General features: G+C 42.0%; 1 protein-coding gene across 2 annotated transcripts in view; it reads left to right on the top strand.

Annotated features, from left to right (window-relative positions):
- Positions 1 to 21968, top strand: part of gabbr1a (gamma-aminobutyric acid (GABA) B receptor, 1a) — an 85089-nt gene that overhangs the window by 28560 nt on the left and 34561 nt on the right. For both annotated transcript variants that reach the window (XM_074652794.1, XM_074652793.1), the window contains 5 exons: positions 9048 to 9182; positions 15461 to 15631; positions 17108 to 17209; positions 17487 to 17552; positions 17784 to 17975. In XM_074652794.1, the coding sequence (XP_074508895.1) occupies positions 9048 to 9182; positions 15461 to 15631; positions 17108 to 17209; positions 17487 to 17552; positions 17784 to 17975 (666 nt within the window). The remainder of the gene's footprint in view (positions 1 to 9047; positions 9183 to 15460; positions 15632 to 17107; positions 17210 to 17486; positions 17553 to 17783; positions 17976 to 21968) is intronic.

Genomic DNA, 21968 nt, shown 5'->3' with positions numbered 1-21968 from the left:
ATTATTTATCTTAGTAAAACAAATGTTCTTATTTGCGCCTTGTTGCTGTTTGTCCTAATTGTTATTCTGAAAGTTTTTTCCCCCCAAAAGGAACCATTTTTTCTCAACAGCGGGATGAGTGGAGAGACACATGAAAACAATTACTGGATATCCAGTCTGTCTTCTCTCTTGAGGGTTATTATCAATCATGCTGCAGGACAGATGCCTGGAGAGTGGCCGGGGCACCAAACAGTTAACTGTACTGGGACTGGTTAGAAATTTTGCTACGAGCTTTATTCTGATTGGTGTACAAGGCTCTGCATTGGAATCCTGTTAAACAGAATAGCAGCGAGAGAGAGAGAGAGAGAGAGAGAGAGCGAATGTGTTTGTGAGAGAGAACGAGGGAGAGAGAGAGAGAAAGAGGGAGAGTTGGCATGGCAACACAGTTACTCTTGAAGCAAACCACAGAAACAAATAAGATTTCAGCTCTGTGAAAATATGTGTGCAAATTCATATGCTGGATGTATGTAGAGCTGATAGTACAGTGCATGCTTATTCACATTTGGTTATGCATCCACCTTGTTCTTTGCAATCAAACGCTAAACAGATCAAATGTGTGCGTGTGTGTGTGTGTGTGTGCATCCTCTGATTACAAGTGTAGTGGAGCAGGCAGCTGCAGATGTAGCTGCCATAAACATAAAGATAAAGCAATGGCATGAACAGATTTCATAGGGATTGGGAGACATCACTCCTCGTGCTTCAGGAGTCACTGGCGCCTCCGGCTCGATAAATAGATGCAGATCCTTTGAATAGAACAGCTCAAAGAGGCTGGTGTAACATTGTCTGAGTGACGCTGTTAATTCCTTGAATTAAGTCAAGGGGGGAATTTATTGCTCCCTGCTCAGGGTACAGTGTGTTTGGAAAGAGTTTTTTTTTTTTTTACCTTCTCATTGCAAACACTTTTCACCTGGCTGGAATAGTAATGAAGATCTTACTCTCTGAGAGGCAGAAAAGCAATTATAAGAATAGGGATTAATTAGCTATGATATTACGACTCACTCCTTATTCTTGTTTGGTCAGAGAGAGCGAGTGAATCTCCACCCTTGTGAGCACAACTCTTTGTTTAACTGTGAGATTAAGACAGGGGCGGTAACTGGCCCTTTGTTTGCTCGCATCTCAAGATCAAGGCAGGAGAAGCGTAATTATGCAGCAGAGTCTCTTGACCTGAATTTATCATGATGAGGAACTTTTATTGCGTATTTTAAAGTCAAACAGCGGCATCGAATACGAGACACGCGTTAAAGTTTGGCTTGGATCTGGCAAACAGATGCCTAAATACACATTGACACACTAGTTCGTGACCATTAGGGTTGGTAGTATCAAGCGATGTCCTCAGCTTGTTCAACATCATACAATATTCATGAAGCTCAACACTTAATCCCAGCCTGTCCCTTTAATGGATGCAGATACCCCGTGGTAGCAGAACGGCTTGTTTCTCTGGCTATTCTGGCGACAGCATCAGACTATTTACAGCCTTCTGAGATCTACACACACACAGACAGACGCGTACACACACACACACACATGCATTGCAGTATGTGCAGACACACACTCTCCGCGCAGGCCGTTGCCATGGATATATCAAAGCCGAGACTGCAAACTTTGATCAATTATTAACAGTGATGGAGTGAGACAGTGGAGATACAGAGAAATGGTGAAACAAGGTGCTTCCCTCACTTCCGCCCTTTATTTTAATTGGCAGCCGTGACACTATTTCCCCATCCGCTGTGGCATAACCGGTATTCTTCGCCGGTCCTCATGCATGTCAACCGTTGGCATACGAGCCCATACTCGGGTGCCAGACGTAATTATGGAGAAATTAGGAGATGTAGCTGCACATGCTTTGAGATTCAATACGTAGGCTCTCCCCCAGGCCCTAATCTTATCCCCTCTTCACACTCTTTTTATATTATTCAATCTGGAGTGTAACTAGAGAGTGTATTATGACGAACCAGCGTCATCTCCCGCTCTCCCCAGCCCAGGGAACCTTACGTTTCTTTCAAAGAAACGAGCTGCTGGTTTGACTGATTGAAAAGGCTGCATAGGCATGTTAACATCGACACTGTTATTGGCTCGGGGAATTTCAGCACCAAGGACAGCGACAGGAGTGGTGGTGCTATGTGTGTACCTGTAGCTGTATGAGTGTGTTTTTATGACCCTGTACACACACACGCACTAATCCGTGTGTGTGTGTGTGTGTGTTTTCTTGTACATCTATCTTTGTGAGGACCAATTTGAGTTTTAGACCTTCATAGTGAGGACATTTTTGGAAAGTGAGGACATTTTGGCCGGTCCTCACTCGGATCAGACTTGGTTTTAGGGTTCAGGTTAGAATTAGGTTTAGGTAAGGGTTAGTAACACGTGCCAATTTCCGCTCGTTACATGCATACAGCCTTTTCAAATTAAACTTCCATCTTCACAGGAAACAACTTGTTCAGGTTTAGGCAGCAAAACTACTTAGTCAGGTTTAGGAAAAGATCGACTTGGTTAGATTTAGGCAACAAAACTACTTAGTAAGGTTTAGGAAAGGATCAACTTGATTAGGTTTAGGCAACAAAACTAATGGGTTAGATTGAGGAAAATATCGATTTTGTTAGATTTAGGCACCAAAACTACTTAACGTAGTTAGGTTTAGGCAACAAAACTACTTGGTTAGGTTTAGGAAAATATCGACTTGGTTAGGTTTAGGCAACAAAAATACTTAACGGTAGTTAGGTTTAGGAAACAAAAGGACTTTGTTAGGTTTAGGCAACAAAACTACTTAGTTAGGTTTAGGCAACAAAACTACCTAGTTAGGGTTAGGCAACAAAACTACTTAGATAGGTTTAGGAAAAGATCATGATTTGGGTTTAAAAAGTGTAACTTAAATACCAAAGTTATGTGACAAATGAATCAATGTTGACGTCTGGTTTGACACCGGCCTCCTGGGCAAAAAAGTTGAATGTTTTTGACCCACACATCCATCCAGACCACCTCCCTACGTGGCGTTTGTCGCTCTTTATAGTTCCTGGTTCACGATTACGGGGATTACATACATATTGATTTTGTTGGATATATACGAATTACAGTGCATTACTTTTCGTTGGTATAGCTATGAACGGTGTATGAGAGCAGCCTGTAAGGTTAGGATAAGGGGCTAGGGAATACATTATGTCAATGAGTGTTCTCACAAAGATAGAATTACAGGGATGTGTGTGTGTGTGTGTGTGTGTGTGTGTGTGTATGTGTGTATGTGTGTGATGGTAAATGTGTATGTGAATGGCATCGGGGGCCGTCAATCCAGGCGCTCTCATGAGCCAAGGAGGGCTAGAAATGAAAGTGGAAACGGTGATGACTCCAGGGGGTTGTAGAAGACAGACCTCCAAGAATAGCATAGATTCCTCAACCTTTATGGCATACCTGCCAACACCCCTGTTTTCTCTCTCTCTCGATGTTTTTTTCATAAGGGAGACTGTGTGCATTTTCACCTCTTTCTGCCCCCCGTGTTCCCTTTTTGTTACCAAAAGGTTTATTTTCTTACGTTTATAGAAACACTTGACTGATCACTTGAAATGTCCAGGTGGACTGGAGTCTGATGCTGTTGTGTTCAAGAGTAGACTCTCGTTATATTCGTGAACAGCCTGTAAGTACTAACTCTAAGGGGTAAAACAACTGACTTCAAGTGCAAGCTCTTTCCTTCAACACGGATCACATTCTTTTTTATAGCAAAATTGAAATCTTTGTTCATGCGTCCGGTTCCATAATCTTGCAATCTTTTTTTTTTGCTTTTTAAAGGTGTAATGTGTAATGCCTCTGCACATGCTACAAACAAATAAGGGGCAGAATTTCATCTCTACCACTGGGTCCATACAAGCTAAATTTGCAATCATCAGTTATTTAAAAAAAAAAAATGCCAACTACTAACTAATCAGGCTAAATTCAACCAAACTGCTGAATCTCTGAGAGCAGGTCAAAATAACACTGCTATTTTATAATCCTCATGTGTGGCGTCGGCCTGTAGTTTACGTTATAGCTTGCTTAGCTCAGTTTTAGCACAACCATAGTAGCAGGAACACATTAGCAACATCAAAACCATATATCTACGCCATTTTGGAAGGTTTTTTGTTACATTTTCTGTTTTCATTTGTTGCAATAAAAATGCGTTTCGCTAAATAGCTAACGTTAAATGTTACTTGCCAGTCTTAAAGAAACGTTGGGACTTCAATATCAAACCTCATCTCTTTACTCGCCAAGAACTGTCTCCAGCGGTGGAAAGTCACACCAATGTTTACTCTTGTTTTGCTTCTTTTTATATCTCTTCTTTTGATTGCCGCCAAACATGGTTTCCTCTGATGTACGAGTGGTATTAAAAGACAGGACGGGCTGAGGCTAGCTGGTTAGCATGCTCATTTCAGTAAATATCTCTGCAACACAATACATAGATGTCTTTGGCATAACGTCAACACTGTAATCTCTTCACAATCTGTTTATAATGTTAGTTCATTTTCTGAATGTTTTAAACTAAAATTCTGGCCATATCTTACAAATTCCACCTTTAAGGGTGTTTGTCCACTAGTGATTGGGTTTGGCATTAATTTACAAACATTGAATTCTACATGGTTGCCAGTTTTGAGCCAATTAAAAAACATTTGTCTGTCTGACAGCAAGATAATATGTAGAAAAATAAAATTGACTAAACAAGTCGAGGGATAATAGCTCTATATTGGTGAAAATACTTAACTGACCTCTACAAGAATCTGTTTTTCTTTATTCAGTTTGAATTTCTACACATTATGAGCAGCGAGTCATTTGGAAAATTTAATAAAACATCCTGTTATTAAAGGCCACATGAGGTTGGATTGTAATGACAGATTTATTAAATAATTCAAAGATAATCAGCGTAGGCGATGAATTAGCGCTCATCAGTGTAAAGTTAAAACACTGTAACACCAGAAAGCTAACAAGCTTCTTCTCAGCATGCAGCCAGCCCACAGTCACAGTGACAGGGAACACAAACAACCTTCGGGAAAGACAGTATTTAAAAAAAAAAAAGGTTCTGTGCGTCAATCTGCGTCTCCCTCACATGATAAGATAACACAGCAATTTGTTTTAAGAGGGAGAAGCAACCACCGGGCTGCAGGTTTGAACACTGCAGCAGCTGATTTACCAGCGATGAGGAAGTGATCTGTGAAATCAGCTGGCGTAGTGATTGATCGGAAGGAAAACCGGTAGCCTCTCGACAACGCATTGCACAAGGTTGCCTATTCCCACGTGGCGTCAATATTGTGAAACTGCTTTCCCAGTCAATATTAATGCCGTTAATCCAGTGGATTTATAGATGGTTAGCAGTGCATGGAGATAGTGAGTTATTTTACAGGCATGGACTCCAAAACTAATTATCATTTACAGTATTTTGTGTAAAGACGTCAAATCCAGGTTTCCTAGTACTTCCTCCGTTGCAGGTTTTGGTAATCAAGCCACTGCCCTTGGTGGCGGAGTGTTAAATTAAAACAAATGAATCATCTTTGGACCCTTGTGATAAATTCGAACACCCTGTTTTCAAGGATTTATTACATTGTTGGATTGCCAGACTGCCTTGAAGGCACAGAGATACATTTGTAAGATTTTTGCTCGCTGCTAGTATTTTTATGAAAAGGCGTCTTTTGTTTGTTTTTTAAACCACAGTGACCAAAAAGATGAGACTTTAATCTATCAATATGTACTGTATATTACATGCTCATATTTGTGTCTATGAAAGTTTTACATAGGGCTAGTGTCCTGTGGGTGGGTGATGAAATATTAAAAGTTGGTAGTTCTGTCATTACAATGATAAAAACTTGAAAAAAAATCATCAAAAACATTCATAGAAACTTCTCAAACTTCTCCTGCAGCATAATCTTAATTTCTGTCCAGCTGATCAAATAGAATATTTTTCTCAAAACGTGGCAGTGCTAGCGACCAATATAAGCAAATGTAGAGATTCATTCTTCACCTGGGAAATATCATAACTGTGACAAAATATTCTAAACTCAAGGTATACTTACATGCTTTCTCCAAAGAGATTGTGTGATGTACCTATCCATAGTCAGTGTATTACCTACAGTAGATGACGGTCGGCACGCCCTCAGTTTGGAGAAGCAGACAGGAGTACCAACACTGAAGTAAAGCAATACAGTGCTGTAGTCGGGGCCGGTAGCAAAACGTATTTTAGCCACCTAAAGCCTCACCCCCGCTGGGAACGTCAGGAGCGTGTGGCGGCTGCGTTACCTTTTTTTTTTTTTATTTCGGCGTCCATGTTAACAGGTTAGAGCAGCTACACTGCCCGCGTGAGACGTGTGTCTCCCCTGCATCTCTTCTAGAGATTCGAGGTCTCGCCTCTTTTTGATGTGTGCGGCGCGCGGTTCACAGCAACAACAGACAGTGAAAGTGATCTATTGACTGTACATTGACATCATACCAGCTACAATACTACAGCTTCGATGTCTATTTGTAGAATATGTTACGGAGATGAAAAAAAGTAAAGACTTATTTTTAAATCAACACTTCCTGCTTTCATTTAAAAATAAAAGCCCTCAAGCATTTTTTTCTGTGGACAGAATTCCTTCATTTGTTAACAGAAGGCTTTTATTCTGAAATATGTGCCGGACAGTGTTGTAGAACATGCAGTGACTTGGAGAACTCCATGAAAGCTCCATGTTTTAATTGTGGATTATTACTATTATTTACAAATTACCACATGTTTCTTTACCTTTCTCTGTCTAAAATAAATATAAATTATATTTATAATGAAATGAAATGGCCATTAAAAGGCAAACTCTATGTAGAAAGAAAGGGCTGACAACAGCAGCTGCAGCAGCAAAAACGCAGCAGACACGCAAGTGGTGTGAACACCCGACGAGTGAATCACTCAGCCACCACGCCACGCAGCCGCCACGCCACACAGCCGCCACGCCACACAGCCGCCACGCCGCGCAGCCGCCATGCCACGCAGCCGCCATGCCACGCAGCCGCCACGCCACGCAGCCGCCACGCGCTCCTGACTTTCCCAGTGTGGACGAGGTGTAAAACGAAGGCTGACCTAAAAAAAATCGATATCAGTTTAAGTGTACGCTATATTTAGAATAACGAGTTCAGAATAGAGTTCAGAAGATGCAGCAAAATACACACTTTCATAACTTTGCAATGTAAGAATGCAATGTACTGAGAGGAGTGAAATACACAAAGATCAATATAGGAATGGATGCAGGTTTAGCTCACAGTTCAAACTCTGCTATGCCCTTTTCTTCCAATCTGGTCACCTCACAGTATTATTATTACTGTGGATATCTAAGCTCCTGACCGCCCGCTGACTCTACGCCTATGCAGGAGACGTTACAGATGCTGTGACCTTTTCTACAGTCTACAGTGATCACCTTGAGGACATGCACAGTTTAAACAAACATGCACTAAAGGTTTTTATGTGGTCCAATAAATAAAAGCAGAATTCTCTACTTGGATTTGGACCAATAAAGAAAACCATACAAAGACTTTTTCAGTCCTGATAACGATAGCGATACCTGGGCTTTGGTTGTCGGCCGATACCGAGTACTGGAAAAAAGCCCAGTCTGCTCGGATTGGCTTGCGAGAAAAATATGGTGCACCTTTGCAAAGGTAGTTCTCAAGCTGTGGGCGGTATATTCTAATGAGCCTGCTGGTGACATAGGAAGGGGAGCCAACTCTGAAATGTTTTCTGATCTAGGCAGCCCCCCAAAAAACTGACTGGGTTGTCTTATTTCACAGTTTGTGGATTGGTAGGCACTCCAGATACCCAAATGTATGAGCACAAGCACTGAAAAAGTGATTTTTTTCCATGATATGCAAGAAAGCCAGCAGTCAAAGCTCTACTTTAATTGGGTTCGGATTGAATTATCTAAGTGCATGACAACATCCTGACTTTCTCTGCGATGACATGACACCACTATAATTCCACCCAATCTGGAGTTAATGGAAAACACATCAATCAATAAGAAGGCCTTCTATTCCACATATTCCCTGCTTCTCGAGTGGTGATTACCTCTTCAGAAAGAGCAGAGGGCCTGAAAGAGACAATTCAGCCCGCTGAGACAACCACCCCAATTAGGAGCCGTATTGGTCGCCGCCATCATCGGCCGCGGTCCGATTGTTTGTGACACTCATCTTGGTTGTGCATGTGTGTTTGTGTTTGCGAGCCACATCTACTCTTCCACAGTGAATCATTAGATGTGTCAGGCCAGTTTATCAGTGACTCTGATGAGCAGTGCGGCGGTGACGGCCTGTCGGTAATCTGGCTGACAGAGCAGTGATGGATCATTCCAGCCGCACTCTCGCCACCTAGACATGCTGTAAATGACTTTATTGGAGGGTTGTAATGACTTGTGATGGCCGCTGTTGTGGTCGTCGGGCTCACTTTAGTTTGGTTTCAGCCTGTCTTTCTATTTTTATGTCTTGATCTGTTGTCGTGTTTTGATGATACATACTGGCTGTGTGGACGTGAACTCTGTGCGGATCATTTTTCCTTCTCTTCCTCCAGCTTGTCGTTTTCCCTTCACATTTGCATCTGCTTGTTTGCTGCTCCCTGCATCTTTTGTGCCATTTTCCTTTACTTCATCTTGACCTCGTCTGTTTTGTTATTTCCATTTCCCCTTACTTGTCCTTTTCTTCGTCCTACTTGTCTTTTCTCTTCACATTTGCATTGGCATTTTAGTTGCTCCCTGCTACTTCTATGTCATTTCCCCTTTACTTTATCTACTCCGTTCTGTTTTCCTCTGTCTGTTTCTGTTTACGGTCTCCTCCATCTCCCACACTCCCTCCCTTATTTGTTCCTCACCCTCTGCTCTCATTCCATCTGTCTCCCTCACCCTTATCTGTCCCATTTCCCTCGCTCTGATTCCTCCCCCTTTTCTCCCTCTCTTTCGATCACCTCAAGTAATTTCTCATCCTTATTATCGATCCGCCCATGCCATCTGTTCATCCGTCCGTCCATTAAACACTCTGTCATTTTGTCCTTCCAGTGTGACCCAGGAGAAGCCACCAAGTTGCTGTATGACCTTCTGTACACCGAGCCCATCAAGATCGTCCTGATGCCCGGCTGCAGCGGCGTCTCCACGTTGGTGGCCGAAGCTGCTCGCATGTGGAACCTCATAGTGGTGAGTGTCTTTTACTGTTCGTACCGAAGTGCACACTTTCTTTTTACTTACTATTCACCCCTTTGAAAATGGCAATGGCAGTTTTTCCTCGCCAAAATTTTGCGTAAGTTCGGAGCATTTTTGCGACAAGCTAGTATGACGGGGTTGGTACCAATGGATTCCTTAGGCTTTTTTAGTTTCATATGACACCAGTATCTTCACTCTAGCTTTAAAACTGAGCCTGTTACAACCTAAAAATCACAAGTTGCGTTAATGCGCTAAAGAAATGAATGGCGTTAAAACAAATTTGCGTTATGGCATTATCGCGTTAACTTTGACAGCTCTAATATACTGTATATGACGTCATGATTGACAGCTGTGAGTCTCTCTCGCTGACATGCTGCGGCCGTGTTCGGCTCGCAATTGGTTCAGGCGGGTGACCTCGATACCGTGGCTCCACTGCCCGATCACTACTGCGCAGACTCTGGCTCCAAATGACGTCAAAATCTCAAAAGGGCAGCTCCCGTATCTGGGGATATTTTGGTTTCACTTCTCTGCAGTGGGAGGAAGTGGAGACGCGTCGTCCCTCTTTATATACAGTCTATGGTTTAAAGGGTCAGTTCACTGTGATTGCAAAAGAAAAAAAGATTTTCTCACTTCACCTGTAATAGCATCCAGTTATGCAGATAGTTTCATTTTAGTGGGTTCAGGTTCTGAGATGTCGGACTCTGAGATTCCACCCAAAACAATGCAGGCGAATAGAATTTTGTTGGTGGGATTTACAGCATCGAGAAATGACATTTAAGAATTCAACACTAACATCTCTTTCCAGTGTCCCCGTTCCTCTGGAAAATCCACAGAGCACGCTGTCAACAGTTTTCATATGGGGACTATTTCTTCGGTAGAAAATTGACAATGACAGCGTTTCACAGGAAGGTCTGTGGATTCACCTCCACTGTATTTAGGTGGAGGCTGAAATCTTAGACATATCAAAACCTGAGCACATAAAACCGAAACTATCCTGCATGGTAGCTCTGTATGAACGCAGCCATTTACCATTCAGACCCTTTGGTCCAAAGCGACTTAAATAACTGCCCTGATCCTCCGTAGGGAACACGAGCGAGACGCCAAACAAACAACTAGGAAGACAATGTTGCCTCTCGTCTCACGTCTCCATCTGCGATGGACTATTGTTACAGATAGCACGGAGAGTGATGTGAGCTGATAAGAAATCTTGAAACTGACACTGAAATCTTTAGCTCTGTTGGTTCGTCCCTCTGTTTTGCACAGGCAAACAATGTAAAATGTCCTGTGGAAGCTGTTGCAAGCTGACATTTATCTAAACGATGATCTTTTGTGCTTGCGGTAATTACGCCAAGTTCCCAAAATCAATGCTGTAGTTGTTTATTGATTTTACAACACTTCACATAGCACTTTTAATTAGCGCCGACACTTTACACGCAGCAGTTTCACAATGCTGCGTTGACAGCGGCACTACGTGCTGGACAAAACATATTGCCTGACCTCACATACTGCATCATATTACATTCATAACAAGTACAAACGCACCCCAGATCTCTAAATCAGCGAGAGATCTGATGCCGCCTTCTGCTGCTGTTATTTTTCCAAAAACACTTTATATGCCTTCATCAGTTAGTTTATTTTGTTTATCTCATTCTCTGTCTTCTCTTGATCTGCCTCTCTGTCACTCACAGCGCTCTGCTTATTAGCTTTGTCGTATAATTGAAGTTTCATCCAGAGATTAGTCATCGAGAACAATCAGTTCTAGTGGTTGGCATCTGCCCCTCTTCCTCATTTCTGGTCCGTCTCTTTTTGTCGCCCTTTTTTTCCCCTCATCGTTAAAAACTCTTTCCCACATTTTGACTCTTTGCTTTCCTCTTTTCTCTGTCTGTCGTTGCCGCCTGGAGCTGGCCCGCTCTATTTCAGCCTCTTTCCTTCCTTCCTTCCTTCCTTCCTTCTTTCCATCGCTACCGTCTTTCTCTCCCACTCTTCATTTCCGCCTCGCTCCCTCAGCTCGAGCAGTCGATTCTCCCCGCACACAAAGGGATCTGTCTCTCTTTACTACACGCCACCACTGGCACAACCTCCTAACCGCCACACTCAATTATTTCTGTATGCTGCCTGCCTGCAGAAGCCTCCTCGCATGTCAAACAGCCTCATCAGCGTGCCGGGGAGGCAAAAGCAACCTCCGTTTCTGGACGCTGATCAAGAATGGGCTCTCGATCAGCTCCTCTTGGCACAGTGTTAATTTGATCCCCCATCTTCCTTTCTAAAAGCACTGTAAGCCATAGACGGGCATTGATCTGTACTACAAGGCTACGGGAGAACTGACGAACTGAGAATCAAGAAATATTGTTTGTGGTTTTTGTGAAGCTTCGATGTGGAACTCTGCTTGTCTGTTGCAGAGTGCTGCTACATCGGTCTATTTCTGCCACAGTCGCTTTTTCGCTCCATTTTAGTTTTGTCACTGTATTTGTGTCTGGTGAAGGTTTATTTGAGTGTCAACACAGGCAGCTCCTTGTTTGGTCAGACAATGTATCCTAATTATATAGTGATCTCCTGACTTTTCATCTAGCACCATCATCAGGTCAATGTCTAAATACCTGCTAAACTAATGACATCCCCATCAGCCTCAGCTGTACTTTTTGTCAAATGAACAGTGTGTAACATTTCGGGGGGATCTATTGGCAGAAATGGAATATAATATTAATAACTATGTTTTCTTTAGTGTATGATAATAAGAATCGTTGTGTTTTTGTTACCTTAGAAGGAGCCGTTTATATTTACATAGGGAGCGGGTCCTCTTCGTTTTTTTTTTTTTCAGAGGGCGACCAGCGCCCCCCAGAAAGTGGCGCCCTAGGCGACCGCCGATATGGCCTATGCCTTAAGCCGGCCCTGGCTAGATACCGCCAGATCCCCCAAACTGTTCCTTTAATTGCTAATAACTAGGGCTGTCAATCGATTTAAATATTTAATCGCAATTAATCGCATGATTGTCCATAGTTAATCACGACCAATTACAAATTTATTTTTATTTTTATAATTTAATTTCATTTAATTTAATTTCATTTAATTTAATTTCATTTAATTTAATTTCATAACAGATTTGTTAAGTAATTAATACTCTTATCAACATGGGAGCGGACAAATATGCTGCTTTATGCAAATGTATGTATATATTTTTTATTGGAAATCAATTAACAACACAAAACAATGACACATATTGTCCAGAAACCCTCACAGGTACTGCATTTAGCATAAAGAAATATGCTCAAATCATAACATGGCAAACTGCAACAACAGCTGTCAGCAACAGCTGTCAGTGTGTCAGTGTGCTGACTTGACTATGACTTGCCCCAAACTGCATGTGATTATCATAAAGTGGGCATGTCTGTAAAGGGGAGACTCGTTGGTACCCATAGAACCCATTTACATTCACACATCTGGAGGTCAGAGGTCAAGAGACCCCTTTGAAAATGGTCATACCAGTTTTTCCTCGCCAAAATTTAGCGCAAGTTTGGAGGTTTATTTAACCTCCTTCACGACAAGCTAGTATTTCATCGTTAGTACCAATGGATTCCTTGTGTTTTTTAGTTGTGTATGATACCAGTATCTACACTCAGGCTTTAAAAATCAGCCCGGTAAAACATCCGAAAAATCGGCGGCCCGTCGGATTTTTGAGAGGTTAATTAAAAAGTTGTGGTAATGCGTTAAAGAAATTAGGGCCACAAATCTGTGTTAATGCTTTATTATCCCGTAAACTTTGACAGCCCTACTAATTAGCAAATGAGAAAAAGATGTTGAACCTGGTAAATACTAACTAACTGCTAGCATGGCTGTAGACTCTCACAAGCAAAGTCCCACTTACATGCACTGGATTAATACAACATCGGTGCTCGAGTGTGTATTTACGGCAGAAGGACGGTGTGTGTGTGTGAGTGAGATTGACTTAAAATAAACTACAATGTCCGTGTTCATGGTAATGAAAGAACACATCACCCAGTGCAATCAAGTCAAGTCGTGTCAAATTATTATTGGTCCCAAGTGTGCAATTTGTGCTCCAGCAAGAATAAAACACATAAATAACATACAATAAAACATCGATCATACAGCTGATGACATACAGGAAGCACAGTCCATTAAGTGTCTACCGTAACCCCACAGCGGCTATAAAGAACATAATGAATATTGAATGTTATCAACATCACCATTAACAATATAATATACATCACAGAACATGACTCATCTCTTTAATTCTGGACATAGGCATCACCACACAAGATCATCACTACAAATAAATAAACCTGCTGTTCCCCACCTGCCCTGTAGTGGCCCTCAGTAGCCGTGTTTTCATTCATGTATTTTTACATGCATTTTGAAGTACCGCATTAATAAAGCTGTATGTAAACGCCAAAATTAGATAAAACTTCCTCAATAGCTCAAAAACGTTTCTACCCTTGCTTGAGGTGATTTTTGCCTCTGCTAAATGGGATATGGAAACGCCTTTGTCGAATTAATTCTGACTTAGCGAACATTTAACTCACACGAGTGATCGGCTGTTTCTGCTGTTGGCGTCTTTCTAGATATTCCCGTGCATTAGAATAATTGATTTGTCTTTGTCTCCAGACAACATGAACAATGGTCAATACTAGCTGACATGAAAGAACAATTAAAACCCAAATTCCTGAAGACCTCTCTCCATTTTTCTCTCGTAGATGGTTCGATGGCCAAGGCGACTTGTTTTGTTTCCAGTTTGTAACCTCTACTTCTTCTACTCTGTTCACTGGCGGATTACAGTACGTGTAAACGTAGCCTATACCACCAACTTGTGATAAAACTACGCTTTTCCCAGCCTAGATGGAAACGCAGCTACGATTCAATACATTGCGATACTGTAAGCATACAATTTAAAAAAATCTAATATTAGGAAAACTGTCATAGTATAAAAAAACACATCACCATATGCATAAAATCAGAGTCGAAAAAACATACTTTACTTTTTTTAATGGAATCAGAACTGTGATCTGCATTTGAATTTATCACAGTCCCTGTAACATCCAACATCACAGCACTGCTTCTTGTGCAATCTGAGCCGCTGTCTGCCAGGAATCTTAGCATGTAAACTGTTAATTAAAAATCTATACAATAAGTATATTGTATATATTATTGGCAATAAGTAAAATATAAAAATATAGCCAGCATTATCCTTAAAGAAAATACGTTTTTCTTTCCTTTAACTCCCGTCACACTGTCTGCATGTGCTCATGTATCTTATGAACACTTATGGCGTTTATTACTGAGCGTGTGTCACCCGTCGACGCTGCGGCTGCTTCCTCCAGATCTTTCGATGCCGCGCCCAGATTAGCTGTCACCTCCTGTATAGTTTCTCTTCCTTCGTATTGATGCCTCCGTCTACCTGCCTGGGCCCACAGGGATTTGTTATTATGGAGAGCCCACATTGTACATGACATTTGTCATCTAATGTCAGGTCCCCATCTCGCTCCCATTGGTGAACATCCCAGGGTTGTGTAGGTAATGGCGCTGGGGCGGCGGCGGCTGTCTTTATCTGTAATGGTTCCCTAAACTCCAGGTTCCTCGTTTTAAAGGAGACCTGTCGAGGATTTTTTTTATCACTCGTCACTATGAAACTAATTGCTAGAAGAACAGTCTTCTCCCTGTTTCTGTCTGCATTCTCCTCCATCCCTCTTTCCTGCTGTTTTGGACACACATCTTAGCAGTCTGCGTCTTGTGGGAATTGTGCCTAAAAATTCAAATTATATGGGTCCAAATGAAAGAAACAGATGATCACTTGTGCAACAATAATTAGATTCCTTTTTTTTTTTATTTGTTCGGTTTGTAATAGCAGAATGTGTCATCACAATTTCATGGCAATGTATGCATGGGAAATCCTGCATGCGGCGTTTTGTTTTTTCATTGAAATTACTGTGTTAATCGGCACACCTGATAAGCCGGAGGGAAGCTAAAAGGAGGGAGCGGGTGTGGATGAAAATGAGAAAATGGGAGCGGGGATTGTCTCTCTGGTTCTCTCTGTCTTTTTCGCTGGCTTTCCTCTCTGTTGTTTGCTGTTTGAACCCGTCGCCATCAAAGAACACTGTGTACGGGGAGGAAGAAGAGAGTCCAGATTTGAATACATTTTGATTGAAGTCTGTTCTACTACTGATGGACCTTCAGAAGTATATTTTCCCCCTAAACTTCTATATCCTTCCTGCCTTAGTCACTGTTTTCCTCTTCTTTTATATCTGTCTCATGTTTTCCAGCTGTCCTACGGCTCCAGCTCGCCGGCTCTGTCCAACCGCCAGCGCTTCCCCACCTTCTTCCGCACGCACCCGTCGGCCACCCTCCACAACCCCACCAGGGTGCGGCTCTTCCAGAAGTGGAAGTGGACCCGCATCGCCACCATCCAGCAGACCACCGAAGTCTTCACCTCAGTCAGTACCTTTAAACTTCTCCATCTCACCTTCAATTTTACGCCTTCGCTTTATCTCCAACTCTGTCTTTTATACCCTCACTTGCTTTTTTGGCTGGACCGCAGAGGGCCAGCCCTACAAATGCAAAAGTCTGTCACTGAGTGACTGACTGAGTGATGAAGTTACACCATTGGTCGGCCGAGTGTTAGAGTTTCCTCATTGGCCGTTGCTCTTTCACAATGAAAAGACGTCATTTATGCAAATGAGCCCATCCAAGCTGTCAAACTAGGCGATGTAGTTCTGAGATGAAATGAGATTCAGCAGTGGTATCGCCTATTTCTCGCTTAAAATGTTTTCAGAAGTAGATTTTGATGGATTGTTTAGATAACAGAAAGTTTACGAGCAGTCCGCCATGTTGTTTCCTGTTTGAAGCGGCAAGTAGAAAACCAGCGACCAATCACGTGCATTCTACAATAGAGAACGTCAACGCTTGAACGGTCAGGTGGCCAGTTGAGTGGAGCAGCGCATCCCGTAGTCAAAGAGTATACAAGCAAAGAGACCAATCTACGGTGTTTTATTTTTTAAACAGTCGCCATTTCGGACTGAAAACGCTTATTATATGTATAATATTTTATTGTTGTACACAAGCCATTTCGATAGAATATGATAATAGAATGGAAATAATTTAGTTTTACTCTTGTATGGCACTTTTTAGGCAGACGTTTTATTGGCGTCCTGCAGTCTCTTTCACTTCTTGGCAATATTCGTTCTTTGCCCTATAGTGTCCTCGCTGTGTACCGCTGCATTTAACATTATAGACATGACCACTGACTATTAGTAGAACAATTTAGCCACAAATTCACAGACTGACCCGACACGGTCCAGACACATTCTCGGTTTTGACTGAATCTTGTTTCTTATCACGTCCTTACTTTGCCACCATCATTTTTGGTAAAGTGTCGGGTCGCCTTATCGCCTGCCTGCCTCTGTATGTTTGTTTACAAGAGCTTGTGTGTTTTCAGGCTATTCGATGTTCCTTCAATCTCTCCAGGCGATTGATGGAGGATTTTTTTGAAGTAATTTGTTGGAGTATTGGTTGTGAGAAATATTGATCAGGCAATATATCTCTCCCAGGCACGGCAGCGGTCGATACCATGACACTCGGGTTGGTTCCTGTAATGGAGGTTAATGATCCCGCTCTCACATTCTTTCCTCTACCTTCTCGCATTCTTCTTTTCTGCTTTCAATTCGTGTTCTTTGTCTAAAAATCTATTCTCTCCCATGCTGCCTTTCTTGTTTATCATACACACTGTCCATCCCTCTCTTGACATTTCTCATATTCACTTCAGATTTTTTTTGCGTCTCTTCGGAATCGCTTGCTTCTCTTTTGTCTTTCTCTATAATCTCAACCCGGCACCTCTCTCTGTCTCGGTTCAGCTGCCTCTCTAACCTCCCCTCCCTCCCCCTTCCTGTCTGTCCTCCCCTTTCATCTCGCAGACTCTGGACGATCTGGAGCAGAGGACGAAGGAGGCAGGCATTGAGATCAGCGTTCGCCAGAGTTTCCTCACCGACCCGGCTGTCGCTGTCAAGAACCTCAAGGTGCTTTGATTAAAAATTCACCTCAGCTGCTGGTCGTCTCTTCCCCCCCTCTCTCTTCCCTCCTCCGACTCACAGCTGCACACGATACCATTAGCATAGAGGCGATTTGATAGAGGAAATTAATGCGCCATGCTAATTAGCAACTTCTGAAAAGCCGTACGTGCCGTCCTGCGAAGCAGCAGGAACTTTGGCACGCTGTGCCGCCACATCAAGCTGTGAAGCTATATGAAGCTATAATGTTTGCTGCTGATGTAACTAAGCCATGTTTTGTTTTCAGCGCCAAGATGCGAGGATCATCGTTGGGCTCTTCTATGAGACCGAAGCCAGGAAGGTGTTTTGTGAGGTTAGTAATTTTTCTTGCTCGATTGATCCCAATAGGATGAACCTGACTGGCTATTAGCACCAAATTGAGCTCTGTAATGAGCCGTTTGAATGTCTGAATGAATTCCCTTGTTTGGCAGTGCATACAACATGCTCAACACATCTCCGGGAATAATTCTCCTCATGCTTATTTATCATTCTCTCCCTCCCTTCATCCAACCTCCGTATCTGCCTCCCTCTTTCCCTGCTGCAGGTGTTCAAGGAGAAGCTCTACGGGAAGAAGTATGTGTGGTTCCTGATTGGCTGGTACGCAGACAACTGGTTCAAGATCAAAGACCCGGCTATCAACTGTACAGTGGAGAACATGACGGAGGTCGTGGAGGGACACGTGACCACCGAGATCGTCATGCTGAATCCTGAGACCGTCCGCGGCGTCTCCAACATGGTGGGAACACACAAAACACTATCATCTCTCCTACTACCGTAATAATTCTATTAAAGAGATATTAAGTCATCTTTGATGTTAATCAATGATGCAACATCAACACAGATTGAAAACAACTTTCTTTGTTCCTGTAAGTGACAAATAATAAGTTGCATTTGCATTATAGAGTGAAGTGAGTGAAGCATCTTATAAAGAATACATTACAATGCAAAATACTTAAGGCACTTAAGGTCCACTGCAAGTTTTGAGTGTGTATGCAAGTAATGAGCTTATAATGACATCAAAGAGAGCACACCTGCGCAATACACAAGGGGAAATGGATTTTCCAATTGTATTTCACAAGGTACAAATACAACATATCACAGAAACCGGCCATCATGTTGATGATTCGATACAAAAAAAGCAATCAGGAAATAATTACATATGAGAAGTAATAAAAGGAAAGAAAACATCACAACACAAACATCTGTAAATCCATCACAAAGTGCAGTACCTACGACCCTCAAACACAGTTAACTCCATTAACTGATTTTAATGGAAAAATATTCAGGAAGAAAACACTTTAGTTTACACTAATTATCACCTGTTTTTTATGTCTCCCTGCACCCAAAAGGTGAGAAGAAAAAAGGGGCTGAAGTGAAAATGTGATGCTGATTATGTACCAGAGTCTACTGAGTTGCAGATGTTACTTTGAATACGTAAGCGTGTTATAGAGTGGTGCAGAAATGACACCTAAAACCCGGAAGCTTAAGAGATTTTGGCGTTTTGTTCTATGATATAAATTACGTCCGTAAATATCCCACTTGTGAATTTTTACGCTTTAACGTGTCTTAAAAGAGGAGGTTGCTAACTGAAGTGGCTAAATGAGACTAAACGTCATCACGTCGACTTTTACAGCCTCGTTGTGTATAACCACGTTCACGCGTAGTTCATTTATAGCCCAACATTAGCTTTTTATTCTGGCGATTGCATTCACACTTCAAAAATCATAAAAGTGGTGTTCATTTCTGGAGATTATCTTGCTGAACAAAATGTGTAGGTACCATAAACGTTTTGGTTACGTCATTCCTGCAGCACTCTATTGCGAGCATGTTAGTGTGCTGATGTTAGCATTTAGCTCAAAGCACTGCTGTGTCGAAGTCAAGCCTCACAGAGCCGCTAGCATGGCTGTAGACTCTTAGGCTGCATTCACACCAAATCCGGCGGTGTGGCGATTCACTGCAGGGTTGTGTGGCGGCGTAAGAAAGTCACTTTAGTGGCCCATTAACTGCGATGATTAACGTCTTTTGTTCCATCATGGCTGGGTTGCACAGTTCTGGATCGCCGATTACGTGATTGGCCACTGCAGCGTGACGTTGGGTTGCGCTTCTCCAAAAGTTCATTCTGTTTCTACTTTTCTGCCACAGGCTGCAGCGTTCCTTTTCCGGAACCGTCCTGCAGCGGCCGCAGCCCTGACGCACTACCCCATTTAGAATAAATGGGAGGACTTGCGTTTTTCGCTGCATCACTGGATCTGGTGTGAATGCAGCCTTATATGTTCACACTACCAGAAGCAACAAAACAGCCAGCGGGGCCAGTTACATCATCGGCGAGTCGCCGTTGAAGTGTTGCTCAAGCGCTCGTTGAAGTAGTTATGTTGTTAAATAGCACTGGGAACTGGCTAACGGCATTTTTGTAGACGGAACAGGGTGAAACAAAAACACATGATTAGTTGACGCTTCACCTCGTCATTGGAGCGCTGAAAAAAGTTGAGACCATTATGACAATTTCACACAATAGGATTAAATAATGTAGCAATGACATTTTAAATTAGATTAACATGGAGTTAAACTACAACTTGACTGGTTTGCGGAGGCATACAACCGCGAGGTGGTAATTGTAGTTTCATTTCTGTGGTGTTCCTGCAGTGCACTTTCCAGCGATCGCTTGTCGGTTAAACACTGTGCCGTCTTCTTGGATTTTCTATTAATGTAGTCTGAGCTCTTTTGTCTTTTCATCCACTGTGATTAACACTACTCTTTCTATTCAGCTCTTCTTATCCTTAATAAACGTCTTCTGCCCACCATCGATTCCCATGAGATGGAGTTTTGTGGTTTCGAACAATAATGTCATAGCTTCAATGAACTGTGTGTGACCAGACTCAATATAATGTTTCATAAAGCGTTAATAGAGGGTATAGAAAATAGATGTTTAATGCGGTCACACTCTAAATTTGCCTCTCAGGAAGCAGTCATTGTCTGCTTCTCTTTCGCCCCGTCGCTCTCCTCTGTTCACCTTCTCTAATCCTCTTAAACTGTCTCTTCCTCTCTCCTTCGTCTCTCCCATTGTTCGACCTTCTCTGACTCTGCTGGTGTATGGTGGACCATCCTTTCATTCTTCCTGTTTACCCACCTTTCCCTTCTCCTTATCATTTCCTCATCCCCACCTTTTTCCACCACCCCTGTCCCCTCTCCCCCCTGTGCCCCTCCTTTCCTGTCTCTCTTCATCAGCAGCTGTTGTTTATATTCATACAGCACCTGCCGCTACCTGCTGATTTAGCTGTTGACGTGCTGCTCAACGGGTGATAAGAATTACAGCCTGAACTCCGGCTCATAGTCAATCTATTCAAATTCAATTTCCAAGTTTGAAATTAGCATATTTCTTCTAGATAGAGCATTCAGATGAAACTGGTGTGCCAGTGCTGCAGGGTCTGCAGTAGCACATTGTCAGCTAGTTTTCAGTAGGTAGTGGCAGATTTAAAATGCCAAATGCCAAGGTGGAATATCAATGAGATGAATGTGACAATCGGGGGGTGTGTGGGCACTAATTGGCCTCAGAGAAATCCACGGGGACACCATGATGATTGGTAGCAATAATCTCCCGTCGTCACGCATGTATCTCCGCTTTCAGAGGGAGATCATGTTTGTTGGTGTTTAATTACAAAAACAGCTTAATCGGACACTTGTGAGAAAAAAGGAATATGTTTGATTAAAGTTGAAAATCACTTCTGAGATTTTATGTTTTTAGCAAAGCAATAGAGACGCCAGAGGATCGGTCCCAGTTGCTCTGGGGCCACATCACAAAATATTATATTTTTTATAATTCAGCTGCGTCTTCACGTCAATGACCGGCTCGCTGTACATTATCCCGTTTATTACACGGCTACTTACTTAAAAAATCAATAATTGGACACAAAAATGGTCCTCCAGAGTCCGACATCAGAACTGCACCCATAGCAACGGTCTGTTATACATAGCAACGGTCTGTTATACATAAGGTCTGTTATACATAGCAACGGTCTGTTACACATAGCAACAGTCTGTTATACATAGCAACAGTCTGTTATACATAGCAACGGTCTGTTATACGTAGCAACGGTCTGTTATACATAGCAAAGGTCTGTTATACATAGCAACGGTCTGTTATACATAGCAATGTTCTGCTATAAAGAAATAACATAAGATAAGAAGATGTTACAGTAAAAGGGGAGAAAGATTATTATTAAGTTATTATTATTTAGAGTTTATTTACAGTGCACATTAATCAACATTTTAGATTCTACCTCAATGTAAATGTGCCAGAGTTAGCTAAAGAGCTAATTTTTGTCTGTAATAAAAATTTCTTTTCACAATTAACACTTGAAATGATGAAAGCACTTGCAAATGACAAGGTAGTACAAAATGTAAACCATACTTTGGTGTTTCATTTATACCTCTTTACTTAAGATTTCATTAAATTTCTTTTTACAAAATGAACCAAAACACCGACAACGAGGAAGATCATGGGTAGATAATAATGAGAATAAATATAAAACACAATTGAAATCATACCATCTGAACTAAAAAGAAATCAGGTTAGAACTGAAATCAAACACTATTACTAAGCCTGTTTACAAGATATTTAGTCAACGCTGATAGAGGAGACCATAAAGTATATCGTTGGATGGATGGGAAAAACAACACTGAATGGAAAGGCTGTCGACTCTTCCAGCCCAAAAATAATTCAAATACACAT

Source organism: Sebastes fasciatus, chromosome 12, assembly GCF_043250625.1.
Source record: "Sebastes fasciatus isolate fSebFas1 chromosome 12, fSebFas1.pri, whole genome shotgun sequence".
Lineage (NCBI taxonomy): Eukaryota > Metazoa > Chordata > Actinopteri > Perciformes > Sebastidae > Sebastes > Sebastes fasciatus.
The sequence above is the reverse complement of the archived record's forward strand: the minus strand, read 5'-3'. Positions and strand labels throughout refer to the sequence as shown.